Below are 18,734 nucleotides of genomic sequence, written 5' to 3' on the forward strand. Positions count from 1 at the left end.
GAAAGATTAACTGTTTGCTGCTCTTGTCACCCCTTAATTTACCCATGCTACATTTTTCTTAAGCGCATATCTGCCGACCTTTGCTGCAGCAGTCTGCGTTAGATGCACGGCTAGTTCCCCGTAACGACTCTTGCGGTGGATGTAAGAGTTGGGACATTTACTTCACTTTTCTCGATTGGACCTGCACTCCAGGTATATTTATATTCCTTTTCACCAAGGTGGTGGCACCTGTGGTTAAGATCAATAGCAGAATGTCAGGTAAGTTTTCTGAAGTCTTTCTAATGAAAACTCAGACGCTATAAACTCTCCATCAACTGCACAGTTAGTTTGCATGGCTCATTTTTTTTTAATTAGGTGCCTGCAACCCACCTAAATTGCATGCTGCCTTTATGAATCTCACATTTACTCCACCATCAGCTCTGATTTTAAGGCAGAAAAAAACATTATAACATCAGCATATTGTGTGATTTTAAACTATATACCCCCTTGTCTTTCCTGCAAAACATAAAATCACGTTCCACCTCGTCCTCGCTTTTGCAGTTTGAATGAAAAGTCAGTGTTTTCCCACTCCTCCTCAGTACTGACACCCCTTCTGTCGCAAGAGTTGTCAACTAAACTGTCACCCAAGGGGAAATCTCTTCTCCCACATGTGCATTATGCGACTGTTCTTCCTTCCAAAATGACTGAGGTTCCTGAATGAAGCAATATTCAAGAACATGCTAATTACGGCATAGACTATTTTGAGGCATTTGCCATCACTGCTAATCACAATGCACCACAGACAGCAACCAAGATTCTCAGCTTAAAACAGTGAGAATCTTCTCCAAAGAATTAACCTCAACACTAGGGATGAGATTCATCTCACCTAATTTTATCAATCTAAAAATCAGATACTGAGTCTAAATTAGTTTTAGGTTCTCTCTACAGTGGATGAAAAGATGATTTCACCTGTCTCGGGATGGGATGAATCACTCTGTGGCGAGGCCTCTCTCTCTCTCCTCCGATAAGAGATGTAGCAAAGTATCTCGCTTCACACTACGCACGTATCTTTTAGACTGCCAGTAAAGTGAATCACAACCTAGGGGAGGACAATGAAGCAATAACGCAAGTGAAAAAGAGAGCAAGCGATAGAACATTCTTTCCCTTTTTAGCGCACGGGAGTTTAGTACTTTGATCATTCAACTTGTCACCTTGGGTTAACTTTTCAGGATGTTTGAGGCTTTTTGTTTACTTGACCTTTTGTTTAACAATCTAACATGATCCGTAGAGGTCAGCTTCCCTGAGTAACATAAGACTGGAGATTAACAAGGGAATGCTAGCTGAAGAGCTGAGCTTTGAGAAGAGATTTGAAGCAGGAGAGAAAGCCAATACGTTCCAGTTAAAATTCAGTTTAGATTGGTTGTATTTTTTTCAGTCCATCAGGAACAGCCACAGTGGGAAACTCAGCCTCTACAGAAAAGTTAATAACACCCAAGTGAGAGTTGTAAGAATAAGGTTTCTTACCGGGAATGGAAAGAAAAAAGAAATGACGGCTAGGGGTTGGCCAATATTGCTAATACGTGCTCAGAACATAGCTTTGAGAAAAAAACAATTGTGAGAGCACTTGAGACTGACAGGGCTTGAATGTAAAGACATCGACTCCTCCCGTTGTAAGCAAGCAGCACTGCATCAAAATAAACTTGATTCTGTTCTCAGCATCCCCCATCCCGCCCCAAACTACCTACAGTCTCCCAGATCTGGCTAACTCCTCCCATCAGCCAAAGGACAGTCAGTATTCTCGCATCGTATTACTCCATTTTGACATTTTTACCATTCTTTAGATGCCAAAACATGTCTATTCCCTTATTTCTCGTGTTTTGATTGTTATTAGTACGTCATAGTGCAGTCAAATAAATCAAGGTTAACAATTAATAATTCTTCCTCCGTGAACTATATCCAAAATTCCAAATACAGCCTCTTTGAAAAGATTGCAGCCACAAAAATCCATTTGAAGGAACATTTATTAAAATCCATTTTACAAATGTAAAGGCTATCAACCTTTCTGTTTGTGTGTTACAACACAGTCATTAATTGCATGACAAATGAAAAATATTCTTTTACACAGGGCACCGAGCTCATAGGTATGTTAGTTTTGCAGCATTAAAATTCTTTTAATGTAGATTGTTGTGTATGTCTATTTTTCGTGGATTTTTTTTCCAAAGCAAACTATAAAGAAATGAATTGCATAGATCTATAATCAAAACAGTGAATTTTTGCTACGCTCATTATATCAAGCACCCAAGTTATTTTAGCAATAACTTATCAAAACCACTAGCCTGAGGCAGTCACTCAGCATGGGAAATTTCCACAGTGTGTGTGACCAAGTTTTCACCTACTAAAAAATAAACAACAAATCAAATAACCAAAATAAAACTGATAATGAAAGTAACTTGTATGGTGTTGCTGTCACAAGTTTTGACTAAAATTGAAGATCGATATCCTTTTCCTGTCTGTTTGTCTTTAACAACAAAAATAGTCTTGCAAAATGTTAGTTACATCAGTAAATCTACCAAGAGAACTAGTTTTTTGTATAAAATGCCTCCGCAGCAACTTAATTTATTCAGTGAAGATCATCTCCCTGCGCAGGATCTCTCTCCCCGACTCTTTTTGTTACACAGTCTAAGTTTGTGCGGTCACTGTAGTGGCCCAGGGTCAATCTGGATGACATCAGTCCCTGAACTGAGACGGCTGAGCAGAATGAATCCCATCCTCAGGTTGACCTGTGTGGATGTAAGAAATGTTCTTCTTATCACTGGGACTAGAGTCTCTCTGGGGGTAGAACTGGTCTGTAAGCTCCTCCTGGCATCTCGCAGCTGTGGCAGACGCAGCCCAGCCCCAGGCACCTCCGTGCCCCTGAAATGAGATCAAATCAAGGACTAACACAGAGTACACTGATTCCAGAAAACGGGAGGTAATTTTTCTGCCATCTGATTTGGATCCCACGCCCACAGGACTACAAAGGCAGGCAGTTTGCTCCTAGTGAAGGGAGCATTTTGTTCTTTGTTTCAGCTACCTCTAGGCAAGGCAGACGAGGGGAACGCAAAAAGGCAGCATGGGCTCTGTTCTCAGCACAGCGCTGAACATGTTTAGCATGGCTGTAAGTGAAGAATAGCAACACAGGTATGAACGGCATCAAACAGGAGAGGACCACGAAGAACAGGAGAAATGTGCATTCCTTAACTTGCTTTCTATTTACAGCATTTCCCTTCTTAAATACATTCAGTGTTAGCCCTGCACACCCTGCTGAGTGCACTCAATTGTTTTTTACCCCAGGATTATATCGGGATAAACAACTACAACACAGTGCAGCACCCCAATTTTGCTTAAGTGTTATCAGAAGAAAGAGTGTATACTAGAGTATACAGCGTATACGTATCCTATATGAGGACCAGAACTGATCTGCTCTGTTTCGTTAAAACAGAACTCAAAATAACCCAACACCAGGGTAGCAAGGGACAGAGCATAGGGAAACCTCAAAACCTGCCCCAAAACCTGAGAGCTGGCTTAGCCCTACCGACCTCAGAATGAAGCAGCATGGGCAAGGATGAGCTTTTAACAGCAAGAAAAGGAAAACTTCCCTCTCTTGCCTCTATATTACCTATTCAGACTGATTTTGAAGAGTCTGTCAAACGTATACCTGAAAAACCGTCAGAATATTTTGGAGCGCTGGAGGAATCATCACACGTTAACAACATGCCTTATAGCTCAGCTTCTTTACTGCATGTTTGCTGTGAAAAGCTTATCTCATGCCTTATTCTTCATCCTCCATTTTCCAAACTACCTTCAAGTTTCGCTTACTTCCTCTCCTCTCATCCATCAGTACGATCTACATTGGCCAAAAGATTCAACTGAGTGGGGAGCAAGATTAGACATTATCTCTCCTAGAATATAAACCAGAGATTTAAAAACTGGGATTTTATTACTTTTTTTAAAAGCTTCTAATTCATTGCTACTGACTATACAATTTATAGCAACACTATCAGGACTAAGTTAACAATGTCACACATCTACAAACATATGCCAGCTGTCAAATGACATTAGAAATGCCTGGCATCTGTTTAAAAATTTATTCCTGGAATTACTGCAATTGTTACCTGGCACCACAGAGATACAAAATAGAAGCATTTCTTGCATATCTTACTCCTTTTTGCTTCTATGTCCACTAATCCCGTGAAACAAATTCCTGAAATCCAAAGAGGATCCTTTCTGGCAGCATTGTGGTCGACAGATCCAAAGGGCTCCAGTCAGGAAATGTTTGGGAAGCGCAGCGTGGGGAGCGAAACAACTGCAGAACCTGATACTTTGGGAATCGAGAATTTAGAAGAATTTCTCCACCTCTGACTGGACTTCTTCAGTAACGAGCTGGCTGCCTTTGGGCTCCAGTTTTCCCTTCCCTCACAGAGTCTTCACTTCAGATTACCTCTTAATCTGTTCCTTTTACACTTACCCTCTCATCCTTTCATTCATGCCCCATCACTTTTCCTTCCCTCTAGAATATTTTTTCCGGGTTAATCCCATATCCCTGAAGTAATGATAAACGGAAATATTTTCATCTGTATTTTTCTTAAATGCACAGCTGCTTCTCCCCAATCCCATTCTGTCTAAATTCTCAGTATGACCCGTCTGCCACTCCGTCCCTGCCTCCTTCACAGGACTACAGACCTCCTGCCGCCAACAGCGGCCGTGGGATCAGCAGCAGCAGTGGCAGAAAATATCACCACTGAGGGTGGCAGATCTGGCTGCGAGCCACTCTGCCTGTCACTGTGACAAGATGCCAGCTAGTTAAGCATTACACTATTTAAGCTTGTTATTCTACTAGCCTAATTTTCCTTACTATTAGCTGTTCTAGTTACTGGCAGTTAACACTGAATACTGTTCTGTTGGTGTTCTCTCCCTCATTTTTGTTTAAAATAAAAGCCTACTTTCCTCCAGAAGGGGTATGACAAGTTTTTGCAGTGGTGAGCAGCCTTGGAGAAGGACTCTCAGCAACCCAACTAACACAGCTTTCTGGAAAGAATAAATAAACCCACGATTTAAAAATTCACAAGTGAAAATGAGTCTCATCCCATTCTTTTACCAGCTGGTATGCAGTCTCATCCAGCTCCCTCCCCCGGGTCTCTAGCGGAAGGAACCTTGGCATAACCTTGCTCATACCATAAACAATGTCTTATGATTAGTGAAGGATTTAAATTCTGAATTAAACCTTTAGAATAAATGAGTCATATTCTGCAACAGAAAGGTCACTGGACACACAGAAACTAAACTATCCCAGGGAAATTATACCATGATGGCTCCATGAATATTAAACTGGCTTCTGCCAAATTTATCTTAGTTTTAACAAAGATGATTAACATGAAACTTTTAGTAAACGTTAGTATTCTAAAAATAATGTAAAGAGAGGGAACATTTTCTATCTTTGATTGAAGCACGCTGTTGAATGGTATTTGTATTAGTCAAGTGTCAAGTAGATAACGTATCTGCAGGATAAACAAGCCCCAAAAAAAGGAAGTTTCAAATGATTGAAACATAACTCACTGAGAAACGCAGCTAACATAACTTGCTAAATAAAGCATTTATGAACACTTGGCATTTGCATAGGCATATTTTTACAGGTTGGGTAAAGTTTGTTGTAGCTGGTAAGTGTAACTGTCACCATTCATTTCAGACAGTTTTTTCTAAGAGGTTTTTTTGTTCTTAGGGAAGCAGACAGCTGAAATGCCAGAGATCTCCAAATACAGGCAGGCACATGCCACCACCTAAAGGAACAGCAAGTCTGAGGCCATTCAGGAATCTGAGAATTTGAGCTATGTGGGTGAATATGATTTCACTGCATGTTTGGTGCATGAGCATGAACACGGGTGACAGAAAAATCATGACAAGGAGCTCAAAAGCAAACTCAGGAAAAGCCAGACGAATCCACAAGAGCACAGAGGGACCATGAAGAAAAGGTTTAAAAAAATGAGCTTTTACACTGAGGGCTCCATGAATGAGATTTGCAACTGTGAGCTTGAAAATAAAATCACAAACCAACAGCAAAACAACATGCCTTCTGTCCTTCATTCCTCTGGTTTTCAGAGGAAACTGAGTTTTAACATTCTTTATAGAGATAGTGGGACTTCACTGTTCTGGAATGCACTGATCCCAAACAACTCAGGCAAATACTCTGGTATTTGGAACTGGAGCTGCTACTGCCACAGTTGTTTTTTGTTTGCTATCTATATTAGAAATGTATTGTTTCTTTCGATACATCTTAGGCCAAATACTCATTCTTTCAATGCAAAAACCCAACCTGTATGAATATACACATAATATGAAGCACATTCATATTAGTAAATCCACAGGGCAGAATACAATTTTCCCTCACCTCAAGGATGGCACGTTCCAAAAATACTTGGATTAGCATGACTCCAACATAAAGAGGACTGGATCAGGATAGCCGAGACCAGCGTCCCCTCCTAAATTTTATACAACTTCCAAGACTCCCAGGTTTTTTCCCTAGCATGTAAGGTCAAATGTAGTAAAACAAACACTGAAGTAACGCACTGTTTGCTTTCTTAACCAAGACACCTTCCTAGCTCATGAGCAGAAGAGAAACATAATGAAGGGCATGAAAAATCTGAGCAGAGAGCTAATCTTGGGTCAAATTTTCTGTTGGTGTAAATTACCATTGCCCCACTTTGGTGCACAATGACAATTTACACCAGCTGAGAGGCTGACTCGGTGACTCTCCACTGCAAATGCTGCACTTAAAGTGAGGGGCAGCTGCTGGAGATGTAACTTTTCTTTGAGTCATGTCTCCTTTATGTTCAAGAATTTGAGCTCCCAATTTCTCTGGAGCAATGATTTTACGTAGCTACCTTGGAAATGATGATGAAAGTATAATTTGCAAGTGATGTCTCAGGAAACAATCAAATAGTGTACTAATGTTGACCATAAATAACAATTACAGTGGAAATACTATGTAACTATTCATTAAACACACAGAATTAAGACAGCATAATAGACTGGGAAAGATCATTCGCTATAATCCCATTCATAAATTTACAAGGTTCTATCTTAAAACCAATTTTCTTGCCTCCACTGTCTTCACTGCAAGGCTTCCAGAATCTTACACCTCTGATGGTTAATAATCTTCTAATTTGCAGCCCATATTTAGTCATGATCAGCTCATTTTATCAAAGCACTGGGCCTTGACCTTGTGGCTGATCAGCATAAAACAGCTTTGTAGGGAAAAGTAACATCACAGACATAACTGGGGTGAGACAAACAAGGTTGTAGGCCACAAAATCCTTCTTCAGGCCTGAAACAGAAGCAGAAAATTTCAAGTTAAATACAGCTTGGGAACAGTCGTTCTGAATAAAACTTAATGATGTCAAACAATTACCCAATTTGAGGAAAAGGTATCCACAAAATACTGGGGATATTAAGAAGGGGTGAGACGATTAAGCCACAGGATACCACGTGGGTCAAAAGAGATGCCGTTAACTGCCAGAACAAAAATGTTCTATAGGCTCCTATAGATGTCGTGTTACTTATGGAACATCCTGCCCAGAGAGCCCCCAAACCTCTGCATATGGGAGAGCTCCACAAATGTACCCCTGCCCACGCAGCAGCTGTGAGCCCTGAGGTGCAGCCCGATTGCCTGGAGTAGCGACTGCCCGTGATGCTGGAGCTGCGCCCCACCCTGCCCTCCAGAGTGATTTTGAGGAATACTCCTCCAAAAACAGTTTCCTCAGATTCTCAGTCATTAAATTCTGGCTATGTGGATTGTACAGTGTAACAGCTGAAAGCTCAAGGGACAGTAATATTTTGTAGCCAGTGAGCAAATGATGGAGGCAATACAAAAAAACTAGAATAGAAACAACGTCTGTCTACTCCTTAGAGCAAAACCAGCTTCTGTATTCTCCTTCAGCCAGGGACCAAGCCCTGCACCAGCACTCACTGTATGCTGCACATACATCTATCAGTCCGAGATCCTAAGGTAAGAATCACTCTGCAGACTCCAAAGCTGTAAGGAAAATGAACGAGACACCACACACGTAGATATCTGTGTCACTAAGGTTGTTTATGATTACTTTACAAATCACTGTAGGACAAAGAATCTTTAAGTATGCCTTTTTACGCTTCCATAGGCTGATTTCATAAAAAGGAAGAACAAAGGCACACAATGGTTTGATGATTTAAGTTCTATTAGACAAGATACTATTTAAAAATGTGTACTATATACTTCACATTGTGTACATCTGAAAAAACATTCAGAACTGTTGCTAACTCTACCTTCACCTAACATCTCTCAAGACAGCCCTGATTTTAGGAGCATCTGAAACAATTGAAATTAAAGCACAGGTTCCCCAACACGTACTCATGGTCTGAGGTGTTTACTTGAGGAAGCAGTCCAGCTTCCTGGACTTCCAGAGTTAACTTACCTTAAAAAGCATTACTTTTCATAAGTAAACTGGAGCTGGAAAGCTAGTATCATTTTCTGACTTTGTGTCTATTTATGAGGGATAAGCTGTTCAAAAAGTTCCTCCTAAAGGTTCAAAAGATAATGGTCCAAATGGATTCACTCATCAGCCTCTGCATATTCCATTCTCTGAACAGCTTCACTAAAAGGAGTAAAAAAATAAATAAATAAATTTAGTTCCCTTGCCTTCCTTATCAGAAGTTTGGAGAAACAAAAAAATTCCTTCTCATGACATTCCTGGATGCATTTCAGATAATCAAACAGGAATTGGGGAAAAGAAGAGGAAGGCAAAGAGCTCGTGTGCCTTCAAGGAAAAAAAAAAAAAAAAAGACTTTTAATTATATCCTCGCGCAACTCTGTGCCTTCCCCAGGACTCCCAAAGGAAATGTAAAAAGGGGTGACATTTCCACCTACCCCATTACTAATTTAGGCAAAGGAAGAGCCTGCCAAAAAGCTATTTATAGCAAAGCCGGGGGAGCGGGGGTCCACGAGGGGTGCAGAAACAGGTGCAGCAGCAGCGCGCATGACCCGGTCCGCCGAGGTGAGGATTGGCTAATCCCGGCTCAAAAATATGACATCTTTGGCTCATGATAGTCACAGGGCTTTTCCATCAGCAGGCGGGGCGGGGAGATGGCGGGGAGGGAAGGGCACTGCCGTGGGACCCTATAAATTAGAGGCAAAACCCGCCTTTTCCTTCAATGAAATAGTTAAGGCAAGGCAGAGCTGAGTGGGGGGAAGTTTGTTCTGCTGAAAGTAGTTTCAGCATTTCTAAATTTTTTTTCCTCACTGCATTCCTGCTAAGGAGGCACGTCGACAAAGATGAAATACATCATAGGCATCGGAGGGTGAGTTCCTGTTATTATTGCATATTTATATATACACACTGCTTTTTTTTTTTCCCCCATTTAATTGTTCTATGTATAGAGGATTGAAGACTTAGAGATTATATATCTGACTATAAAATAATATTACAGGATTTGAGAAAAGATGCAACTTGCTAGGTCTTAATTCATGCTGCTTTTACTTAATGCAGGGAGCTCTGCAGGATGGCACACACCAAACTTTTATTGTGTTAACAGGAGGTATGCTGAAGTAGAAAAAAGTATTTCAAGTCACTTTTATAAGTCAGATGAAGGGAGTGGTGCGCCTCAACTATGAAACAGGATGTTTTCAACATTAGGTTAGACTTTTAAAATCTTCCCTGAAAGGCAAAGAGGAAAAAATCCTGCTTCAAATAAGGTGGAAGGTGTACTTATTTCCTCCAGCAAAGTAGGATTTAGAAGGAAGCCTGTGTGCCTGCTGAGGACAGGGAGACAGCTCCGCACTTCCCCGCCGACTGCACAAGTTCTTGCAAAACCAACACCGGGCAAGAGCTGGATTTGCTTACAATGTGGGTTAAAGACAGCATGATTTTTATAGCCTTTGAATAAAAAACTAGAAATAAACGCATTCAGATTTGACAGCGCTTTCTTTTGCGGAGGAAGATTATTCAGGCCTTTTATATTAAAGCGGACTTTGCAGGTATAAGGAAGCCTGAATCGTTCGCTGAGTTTCCCTCTTTCATAATTCATTTAAGGCATTTTTAAAAAGCACTTTTTACAAGCCTGACTTTCACGGGGTGGCTTCTTAAGCTGATGAGCACCGGCCCCCTAACGAGCAAGGGTGTTTTAAGGCAATAAATGCCAGCAAAGGCGCGTTTAAAGTCTACCTCGGAAGCTGCCGGGTCCCTGCGCGGAGGCAGCTCAGCCGGGTCCCAGCGGGGAAAAGCGCCAGCGCTTACCGGAGCCTCCGCGGGGGCTGCGAGGGCGCCCAGAGGGAGGGCAGCTCGGCGGCTGGAGCCGCGCAGCCTCCTCCATCTCCAGGAGGCGCCAGCTGGGCTTCCCCCAGCTCGGGCAGGTTCGCGGAGAGCAAGGGAGGGGGGAGCCCCGCCGGGGAACCGCTCTGAGGGGAGCGGAGATGGCGGCGCTGCCCCGCGCTCCCTCACCGCGGCCGTTGAGCGCGCGGGAAGCGGCGCGGCCGTTGAGAACGGCGCGGAACCCGCGCGCGCGCCGGACACAGCCAGTTGCCGGCGGGGAAGGGGCGGGGCGAGGAGCGGTCACAACCAATGAGCGGCCAGGGCGAGCCGAGACGGCGGCGAGGCGGGAAATTCAAACGGGCGGGGCGCGAGGCCCTGCGGGGGTTGGTCTCTCCTCAGAGGGTCCCGCTGAGGGCTGGGGGGGTCCCAGCGGCTCTAACCCGGTTCTTTCTCCTCTGTCTCGCCTCTCCGTGCAGTGTCACCAACGGGGGTAAAACCACCTTGACCAACAGGATCATCAAGGTGCTCCCCAACTGCTGTGTGGTCCATCAGGATGACTTCTTCAAGGTAAGCTGAGCTCCTCCCCTTGATTAAAATATCAAACGCTGCTTGCGTGTGTAGTGATAGTTGTAGTAGGTCCCCCCGTAAGTTTTATATACCTGTGCATGTTTTCCAAGTAAGTTTTGACAGCTCAGCAGTAATATTTTCTGGTTTTCTTTTTTTTAAATATATGCCATTTTTTAAGTAACTTTGGGCAGCTAAGGAGATACTGACCTTTACAAATGTTGGTACCTGCCAGTTTCCACAGAAGCAGAGCTTGGCACCGCTGAGCACAGAGCAGTTGCAGCAAAAGCTTCCTTTAGTTTTAACAACAGGTCTAACTTTGGGTCAAACTACTGATTGAAGTTAGAAGTTATTTACTGTATTCTGCACAGATAATTTTCTCTGTGCTGGGTTTTCCTCCTTATTTTATTTAAATAAGAATGTTGCTTCTAAATCATACTCCAGGATTTAAGCACCCCTACACTGCTTTAAGTACAGAAAGACAGTTGTATTGGGGAGCTTTGACAGCTCTGTATCAGAAACCCAATTAAAAGATTGCTAAAGATGAATACAGAAGACTTGTGCTGACTTGGGTCCCCGCAGCAGGGGAAGTGGTCACGTCAGAACCGCGTTACTTAAACCCTGTGGGCTGCAGCCATTTCACAGGAATTACAACATAGCTGGACCTCGCCATACGCCGAAGTCCAAGAGATGTGGCGACGTGCTGGCAGGATGTTGTATGGCATGCCCTGACACGCGAGGTGCTCCAGCATTGGCAGCTGTGGGGTTGGTTTGTCCTGCACGTGCCGTACAAAAGTCTCATTTGGAAGCGCTTCTTTGCCAGAAGCCTCATGCACAAATTTGGTCAGATATGAGTCCTTAAAGTAGAGGAGGAATTTTCCATAAAGATATGTAACTCCTCACTAGTGTGTTTAGCTTGCAAATGCTAGAGCAAATAAAGCTGTTATTAAGTGATCAAAGGTCGTGCTATGCTAACCTGCATTTTTATTAGAGCCATTAGGAGTTAAAATAGCTATTACTGAACATGTATCTTCATCTGTAGTGGCTTGACTGAGCCAAGAAAACTTTTCAAAGTTCTTGGGGCTGGTGAAAGATGGGAACTTAAATTTTATTGTAGTCCAAATAAGGTCTGTCATTGTTTTAAGTGAACACTTGCTTTGTTGTGTATTGCAGTAGTGTCCAGGTTGTGATCGGATCTTAGGTAACTGATCACGCTGAGTTTGCAGCAATGTTTTATTGCTCACTATATTTCAGCCACAAGATCAAATAGAAGTCGGGGAAGACGGCTTTAAACAATGGGATGGTAAGAGCAGTGTTCGCTATAGGATGCAGTAATGTATATCTTTCCTAAGTATTTCTTTTTAATTATTAAAGATTTAATAGTAAATTTATGTAATTTCAATTTTACAAGTTCATTCTACATTATACTTTCAAACCGATGTGGTTCATGGTATTTGATTATATACCTTTTTCCTACCCACCCCCTTTCTTCTAACTAGTGTTGGACTCCTTGGATATGGAGGCAATGGTGAGCACTGTGCGTGCGTGGATTGAGAACCCAGTGAAGTTTGCCCGTTCCCACGGGGTGAATGTTACGCCTGGCTCTAAAGAGCCAGCCTCCAAAGATATCCATATTTTGGTCATTGAAGGCTTCCTGCTTTATAATTACAAGTAAGGTTTGGGGAACTATTAACGGTTTGCCAGGGAAGAACACTAGATCTCTGGTGCCAGGGCTAAAACCTCCTTTGTACTAATATACCCTTCCTGCCTTGTTCTGAAGTATCATGTGTAAGAATTTTTCTCATGTAAAATGTAACATTTACCAGTAAATGCTGGTAAAAGTGAGGTGTGCAAGGTGACTTTCTCAAGGTAACGTAGGAAGTTCTCATTTAGGGCACACCTTGAACTCTAGGGCGTGGAGAACTTTAGCCCAGAACTTGTAAATACTGAGCGCGCAGTGAAGGCTCAGGCTTCCGTCTGGCCTTCCTCCACGGTGCCTAAACCTTGACCTGAAAAGGTTGTTGATGAGAACAAGAACATAATCTGTTCTGCATTCACTACTTGGAATCTCTCCTGGAATTTAGAAATAGTTATCTCATGTGGTACACGTGCTTGTTTAACACTGACTAAATCGAGCATAGTAATTAATTGTACATTGGAGCAAAGATCAACTCCTTTTGCTTTTTTTATATCGGGAGAAAAATGCTTGGCAGGAAGATAAGGAGACTAGCAGCGAGGAGACAGAAAACTTTCAATAGCTAAATCTATAAACTTCAGGAAATTGTGTGCTAGAAACATGACGAGCAAAAGATTCTTGGCTCCAAACTGCAGTTTTGTTTACAAAACTCTTTCAAGAGAACAAGCTGTGCATGACACTTCGCAAAACCAGAGTTGTTTAAGCTGTACCATAAGACAAGCAGCACCGTTCTGGCTTTCCAGACTGAATGGAAAATGTAAAATGGCAATCATCTCGGACAACCCATACTGAGAACAGCCAACTGGAACTGGCAAACTGCCGGGTGTTCTTGGCCTGTCCCCAGGGAGGTAACTCTCCGTATCTCTCCTGAAGGTTACAAATACCTCTGAAGCGCTCAGTCTTGTGAACAGGAGCCTTTCCTTCGTCCAGAGGGAGTATTTCATCCCCAGACATGGAGCTTGCTCAGTTCATACTATATTAAGCATTTATGCAACGCTCAGTAGGCTTTTAGAACTCTGTCAGTCCCCCCAGGCTCAGACTACATTTGCTTTAAGGATTTTTCTGGGTTTACTTTCTTCAGCCTAGTAGAAGCACAACGCAGTACACCACAGTAGAGCAACTCCCTGATTTCTGGAAAAGAACACGAGCTGATGAATTGCCTTGTACCAAATCTGTCTGCCCGTGCACGTTTTGACAGCTTGCTTCAGCACACCAGGCTGGGTGGTTTGATAAGTCAGTTCACATCAGAGTGATGAATCGCAGCTTTGGTCTACTGCAAGCAGAATTGGAAACGATCTAGAAACAGTCAGGGTTCACACCTTCCCAGCCCAGTGCCTGATCCTCCACAGCAAACAGTAGCGGGTATCTGGGTGGAAAAAGTACCTGGCGTTGCATTCTGCCCTTTGGAAAACAGCATCCTCCAGGATTATAGCTACTAACAAACCTTAGCTTGTGTCTGAATGAAAACACTTACACTTCTGTTGTCTACAATAGACAAAAATAGGAGGGAGGCAGAAAGATTTTTAAGGCTTTCAGGGGTGATTTAACACTTTGTCAGAAAAAAAAAAAATAGACATAGACACATTCTCTCTTTCTACCCTACCCTAGACCACTGATAGACCTCTTTGACATACGCTACTACCTGGCAGTGCCATACGATGAATGCAAAAGGAGGAGAAGGTAAGAAGATCCTTTCACGTAAGTCTAATCCTTCCTTCCAATAAAGACTCCACGAGAGGTGAGCCTTCAGGCTGCCTTTCTGTTCCATTAATGGGAGATATTGGTGTCACAAATTGGAATTACAGTTGAAAATCTTAATTCAGTTGGAGAAAGACTTTCACATGGTGTTTTCTGAAACCTTAGCTCTAGCTGTCCCCTTTGCAGGGGGGTTGTGGAGATGATGGGTGCAAAAGGAACAAAGTCATTGCATGCTTCCCCCGTGAGCATCAGTAAACCCTCAGAGCCTGCCTGCTCTGCCTTCATCGGCCACCTCCAGCTTCTGTATTCACTCTGGGTGCTTAACTAAACTTGTTGCAAAACACGGACAAATATTGATGAGAAGTTGGACTGTGACATTCACCTTTTACATAAATGCAACTGAGCAGCTGTCAGATTACCTTCAGGCTTCGGGGGGGTGCAAGAGGCAGCCTGGCAGTCCTCATGTTCTCTTCCGTTTGGGTATTTGCAGTACTCGTAACTACACTGTTCCCGACCCACCGGGTCTCTTTGATGGACACGTCTGGCCCATGTACTTAAAGCACAGGAAAGAAATGGAGGACAGCGGCGTTGATGTTGGTAAGCGTCCCTGAGTACAAATCCTTCGGCATTGTACTTTGGATTTTAAGTCAGTCGGTAATTTAATTAAGAACAACTTCCCTTTGATTCATATTATCGGGGGGAAGAAAAACCTATTCTTTATAATGGGATAAGAGATTTTGTGGGCCGTAGCTTTTTGAGGATGGTTCTGTTTTTCCAGTTGTCCTTTGGGTCAACAGTGTGAAATATTTTAAAACTCATCTACATAAATTTTATTCTGATCAAAAACCTCTGGCCTGACTCCATCTTTTTTTCTTTCAGTTTATTTAGATGGCCTGAAGTCTAGAGATGAACTTTACAATCAAGTGCTTGAAGATATCCACAACAAGATTTTAAATTGCTTATAGGTAAATACATCCCTGCTTCCGAGGGGGTGAAACACGAGGGATGGGCTGCTGGAAACGACCGCTCTTAAGCTCAGATAGTCACACTTTCCCTTCTTGCTTTTCAGGGTCTCGGAACACCTGAAAGACCCATGTACAGAATGATGTAAATAGTACTTAGAAGTCGGAATGAGGGTTTATTTGTGTAAACTCTTCTTATACTGTCCTTCGGAAAGTATCTTTTGTATATAATTGAAAAAATGAAGATAACTTATTCACAACTCCATGAGGGACAGGATTTTTTTTTTTTTAAATTTTCTTATTTTATATTCCACTGGCTTAAACATAAGTTGAAAATGCATTTTTATAATGGAACAAGTAGAGCTGCATTGGGAAAACAACTGACTTCTGCTTCTGTGCTTCTGCAGATATTAAGTCTTTATGTAATGGCTTGTTTGTAATGTCATCTCTTAAATTCAGTAAAAATCCACTTAAAATATCTTTTTGTTGTTGTTGTTGAAGTCCTGTTTTAATACGTCAGTCACCTTTACTGTAGTAGAAATAGGTGCAAAACTCCCCAAAACAGACCACCAGCCCCTGCTTTTTCCTACAGCATCTGAAATTTCATACCAGTGCAGCCACAAACCTCCTTTTGTGTGTTGCTGCTTTGGTTTAGGTGATGACACTGGCCTGGAAACCTAGTTCAGACGTCACAACAAGCGAGATTCTTGGAGGTGAACAGCGCTTCAGATGTCTTTAAAGTGCTGGTACGGAACGAGACTTCTCGGCCTTTCTCGCTTCACGCTCAAAACAAATTAGCATGTAAAGATACTATAGTCAAGTGCTCCAAGTATGGACAGGAGCCGCTATTTCTGCCTTTTGCAACCCAAACAAGAATGTTATTTGGTCCTAAATCCTCCAGCTACCTGAACCTCAAGAGGTGGAAATGGCAGTATTTCTGAACTTATACTCCAGAAGGCAAATCAATGGGATTTCTCAGGAAATATGAGTAGCAGCCTTGTATTAAAACTGCTACCTGAGGGAACTTTTCAGGAATTAGCCCTGCAAGTGCCATCCTCATTTTGGTTTGAAACAAACAGCATTTAAATGTTCACTTTGTACATGTGCAGTCTATTTACCAATAAGATTTTTTTTTTTGTGAACTCACTGTGAAGGTGTCCTAAGGAATCTATGTCCTTTTACACCCCTGTGGAGGAGCTCACACCCAACTAGGTTATGTACTTTTGGTAAAATCCTACTTGAAAGTGCCCGACGGCACATTACAACAACTCTGTACAACGTATGTACAAGAGGTTCTGGTTTTTCAAATGCTTCTGGGACGTTGGTTTGAAGTCCTCAGATTTCTTACGTATCCATGCCCTCCCTTTCCATTAAAACCATAAATAAAGTATCAGTGGAAATAGTTTTAGTGCTTTTTCTGTTGATAGGCTTTTTCTCAGTATTTCAGTGAGAGAAAAAAAGCCCCCGCTCCAAGTGAGATAGCACCAAAGAAGTAATTAGGCAAACACAATTGTAATATTGAAATAAATCATAACATGCTAGAGAAAGGAATGTGGGTGTTGCTCCTGATGCAAAACTGAGGGGTAGCCCTTTATCTTCCTACTTATGTACTTTCTTTGAGAACAACATTCTGCCCGAATTTCCTCCTGTACGAATAGCACAGCTCCTGTTCCTCACCAGGCGTTTAGGCAGAACCAGAACTGAGGGAAGTGCGAGTAGTGCAGTGGTGGGTGCCATGAAAAATGTCATCTCCCCTTTACCCCGTCTGCAATTTCAGTGGGAAGGGACCTACAACGACCATCTGGTCCAACTGCCTGACCAGAAGTTAAAGCCTGTTGTTAAGGGCATTGTCCAAACGCCTCTTACGCACCGACAGGCTTGGGGCATCGACCGCCTCTCCAGGAAGCCTGTCCCAGGGTCTGACCACCCTCTCGGGAAAGAAACGGTCCCTCGTGTCCAGTCCGAATCTCCCTTGACTCAGCGCTGGGACCGTTCCCAGGCATCCTGTCCCTGGATCCCAGGGAGAAGAGCTCAGACCTCCCTCTCTACGTCCCCTCCTCGGAAAGCTGCAGAGAGCCATGAGGTTGCCCCTCAGCCTCCTCCTCTCCAAGCGAGAAGACCCCGAGCGCTCAGCCGTCCCTCAGAGGACATGCCTGCCAGCCCTTCGTCCCTCTGCACCCACCCGAGGACCTTCACACCCTTCTCAAACGGTGGGGCCTAGCACTGCAGCTCTGCACACACGAAGCCTGGTCACAGCACTGTCCTTAGCTCGTGGCTAACTCCAATAATAAACTCTCCACACCACTCCATGCCTGGTAACTAATTGAGCTTAAATACTGTGGTGAGATAGGTGAGCGTGTTGAGATCTGTCAACCCGCTATCGAAATACACCAGCTAAAGATAGGAAGTGCCATTAAACTGATGTACTCAAGCACATGCGGCGCACCACGCATAAAAGGTTCACCACGTTAAAAGTACAAAACCTCTCACGTGGGATGAGTGTGGTGATCTTTTGGGCACTAAAATAACTTGGCTGTGGTGTCAGCACAGCTCACTTCAGAAGATTTTCGGGCATGCCTCAATTAGAAACATTGCTCCGGAAAAGCAGCTGCCATAGATTAGTGAGAAGTCACCCCAAAACCACCCTGCCTGTTTCGAGGGATGTTTTAAACAGCCCGGTGAAGCAGCCAGAAGGATGCCTGATCCACCACCTTCCCCTCATGTCGCACCGGTTATTTTCCAATTGTCTGGCCGGAACTGGGATGCCGCAGCCAGAAATGAGACGCGAATATTGATGACCACCCACACTTCCACAAGCTATAAAAAGGCATATTTCCTTGTGAGCAACCCGCGCGTGCCTGGAGAGACCCACAAAAACTATAATTACACCGTTACACGGCTGGGCGCTCATCAATGGCAAAGCTGAGGAACGCCTGGGCCAGGGACAGTGTGCTGCGACTTGTCACTGATACCTTGTAAGTCCATTTGACATCGTTAGATGGAGCGTTTCCCGTAGATTAACTGCAGCTCTGCTTACTGGCAGGGTGGGGAAAAAAAAAAAAAAAAAAAAAGCAGCCTCAGCTCCCCAGCAGGATCTGACACAGGAGAATTTCCATCAGGGTTTCCCCCGAGTTAATGGATAGGTTTAACCCTCACCTGATAAACCAGACAAAACCATTTTGCTTTTATAAAGACATTTACGGGAAAAGACATGGCGCTCGCTTCAAGTCAGCCTCTAGGAAGCAAAAACCAAAGCCTAAAAAAGGTGTTTCGATATTCTCTGGCCACAGAGAACACAAAACGCCCTAGAGCACCGTTAGCTGTGGTTGCAAAGAGGGGAACCAAGGCGAGACCATCCCAGTACATCCCATCACCAAAACCCCCTGGGGACCAGCACCACCCCCTGGTTTCTGAGCACCGCTCCAGCTCCTACAGCATTTAGCATTAGCTGAGTTCCTGTAACATTTACCTCCTGGACACCTTCTCTCCAGTCAATCCTCCTCCATGAGGAGCAGT

At 43.3% G+C, this 18,734-nt stretch overlaps 1 protein-coding gene and 1 long non-coding RNA gene across 3 annotated transcripts in view; one reads left to right on the forward strand and one right to left on the reverse strand.

Annotated features, from left to right (window-relative positions):
* The window catches only part of LOC142605316 (uncharacterized), a 12,921-nt gene extending 3,787 nt beyond the window's left edge, over positions 1-9,134 (reverse strand). The window contains exons 1-4 of the long non-coding RNA XR_012839011.1: positions 8,466-9,134; positions 3,053-7,339; positions 949-2,892; positions 79-228 (exon numbers count right to left, since the gene is read on the reverse strand). This is a non-coding gene — a long non-coding RNA (uncharacterized LOC142605316). The remainder of the gene's footprint in view (positions 1-78; positions 229-948; positions 2,893-3,052; positions 7,340-8,465) is intronic.
* An 18-nt stretch (positions 9,135-9,152) lies between these two features.
* Positions 9,153-16,621, forward strand: NMRK2 (nicotinamide riboside kinase 2). Of its 2 annotated transcripts, none has more exons than XM_075776740.1 (8): positions 9,153-9,348; positions 10,775-10,865; positions 12,117-12,165; positions 12,362-12,533; positions 14,167-14,238; positions 14,747-14,853; positions 15,136-15,221; positions 15,874-16,621. In XM_075776740.1, exons 1-7 carry the CDS (start codon positions 9,323-9,325, stop codon positions 15,219-15,221), a joined length of 603 nt encoding a protein of 200 aa, XP_075632855.1. In that variant the 5' UTR covers positions 9,153-9,322; the 3' UTR covers positions 15,874-16,621. The 2 variants fall into 2 exon arrangements, with proteins under 2 accessions (XP_075632855.1, XP_075632854.1); XM_075776739.1 differs by lacking the exon at positions 15,874-16,621 and adding an exon at positions 15,326-15,698.
* The last annotated feature ends 2,113 nt before the right edge of the window (positions 16,622-18,734 follow it).

Source organism: Balearica regulorum, chromosome 26, assembly GCF_011004875.1.
Source record: "Balearica regulorum gibbericeps isolate bBalReg1 chromosome 26, bBalReg1.pri, whole genome shotgun sequence".
In the NCBI taxonomy this organism is placed as follows: Eukaryota; Metazoa; Chordata; class Aves; order Gruiformes; family Gruidae; genus Balearica; species Balearica regulorum.

Coding starts and splice junctions, on each gene's coding strand:
- NMRK2 (XM_075776740.1), top strand. CDS start 9,323: ATGAAATACATCATAGGCATCGGAGG. Junction 9,349..10,774: donor TACATCATAGGCATCGGAGG/GTGAGTTCCTGT, acceptor CTCTCCGTGCAG/TGTCACCAACGGGGGTAAAA. Junction 12,166..12,361: donor CGGCTTTAAACAATGGGATG/GTAAGAGCAGTG, acceptor TCTTCTAACTAG/TGTTGGACTCCTTGGATATG.